General features: G+C 44.3%; 1 protein-coding gene across 1 annotated transcript in view; it reads right to left on the bottom strand.

Moving 5' to 3' along the window:
• Positions 1 to 1,231, bottom strand: part of LOC119593778 (low-density lipoprotein receptor-related protein 2-like) — a gene marked incomplete at its 5' end in the record, with an annotated part of 22,640 nt that overhangs the window by 18,415 nt on the left and 2,994 nt on the right. Inside the window, 4 exon segments of the mRNA XM_037942802.1 lie at positions 70 to 186; positions 499 to 623; positions 809 to 912; positions 1,153 to 1,162. Of these exon segments, the coding sequence (XP_037798730.1) occupies positions 70 to 186; positions 499 to 623; positions 809 to 912; positions 1,153 to 1,162 (356 nt within the window).

The raw sequence follows: 1,231 nt of genomic DNA, 5'->3' as shown, positions 1-1,231 counted from the left end.
AAAAAAAAGAAAGAAAAAGCCTTCCTTTCTCTCTACAAAATCTACAGCGCATCCGGCCTACATCCATACCGAGCAGGCGCTCTCGTCCGTGTGATCCGCGCAGTCGCTCTCCCCGTCACACACCCACGACCTCGGCACGCACTCGCCCGACGCACACTCGAAGAAGCCACTCGAGCAGGCGCTTTCCTGGAAACGAGAGGCCTTATTATAATGAGAAAAAAAAGAGTTGGATTTGTATGAAGAATGTTAACTGTAAAGGATTTCCCATGCTAAGATTTAAAAACTGCCCTATTCATATCATTAGTGATAATGTTCTTGATTTGTTACTGGTAGAATCGTTATTATGACTACTGTTACTGACAAAGTCGCCATTATGATAATGCTTATGCTATTACCGATAGCGTTCGTAGGACTATACTATTATCAATAGTGTTGCCATTACAGCTGTACAGATTGTAGTGATGGAGAACATTCTACAGACCAAAGTTCTCGACTGACCTCATTGACCGGACATCCCTGCTCGTCGCTGTGGTCAAAGCAATCCACATCATCGTCACATCTCCAGAACTTGGTGATGCATTGGCCGTTTGAGCACCGGAACATCCGGGTCTCGTCGCACGTATCTATTATCCCCGCGCGAAGAAATTGAAAATATTCTACAAGTTAATTAACAATGCGAAGATTAAAACACTAGAGGGTGTATCGGCGAAAACGAGAGGAGAAATATGAAATTCTACATCAGATTAAAAAGCATAGTCCTATCACGACAGAATAAAAAGTAAATAAAGAAAATATCCAAGAGACTCACTGCAGTTGTGCTCGTCCGACCCGTCCGGGCAGTCCTCGCTGCCGTCACAGCGCTGGGAGGACTGCAGGCAGATCCCCGAGCTGCCGCCACACGCAAACTGCGGCCTGGCAGGTCACGTCAAAAACAGTTAAATGGCCAGATTTTACAAAGCGTCTTTTAAAAGTATGGACTACGTACTAGTACAGACCATTCCGCTGATGGATAAAGTCGCTATACTGTTTCTCCGATATGAAATCAAGGGGTTCGAAACTTGTATTTATATGGTGTTAATTTTTTTTCTTTGTCAATTATCTCCGTCACCAAACTAATTTCCAACAAAACTAGCGTGGAATATTTGTACTTACGGCTGGCAGGTCGAGGTCAGTTCTTCTGTTAAGGGAGCCTCTGTGGTAACCTGAACTTGAGCACTACTGCTTGTAACTC

This window comes from Penaeus monodon, chromosome 32 (genome assembly GCF_015228065.2).
Source record: "Penaeus monodon isolate SGIC_2016 chromosome 32, NSTDA_Pmon_1, whole genome shotgun sequence".
In the NCBI taxonomy this organism is placed as follows: domain Eukaryota; kingdom Metazoa; phylum Arthropoda; class Malacostraca; order Decapoda; family Penaeidae; genus Penaeus; species Penaeus monodon.
The sequence above is the reverse complement of the archived record's forward strand: the minus strand, read 5'-3'. Positions and strand labels throughout refer to the sequence as shown.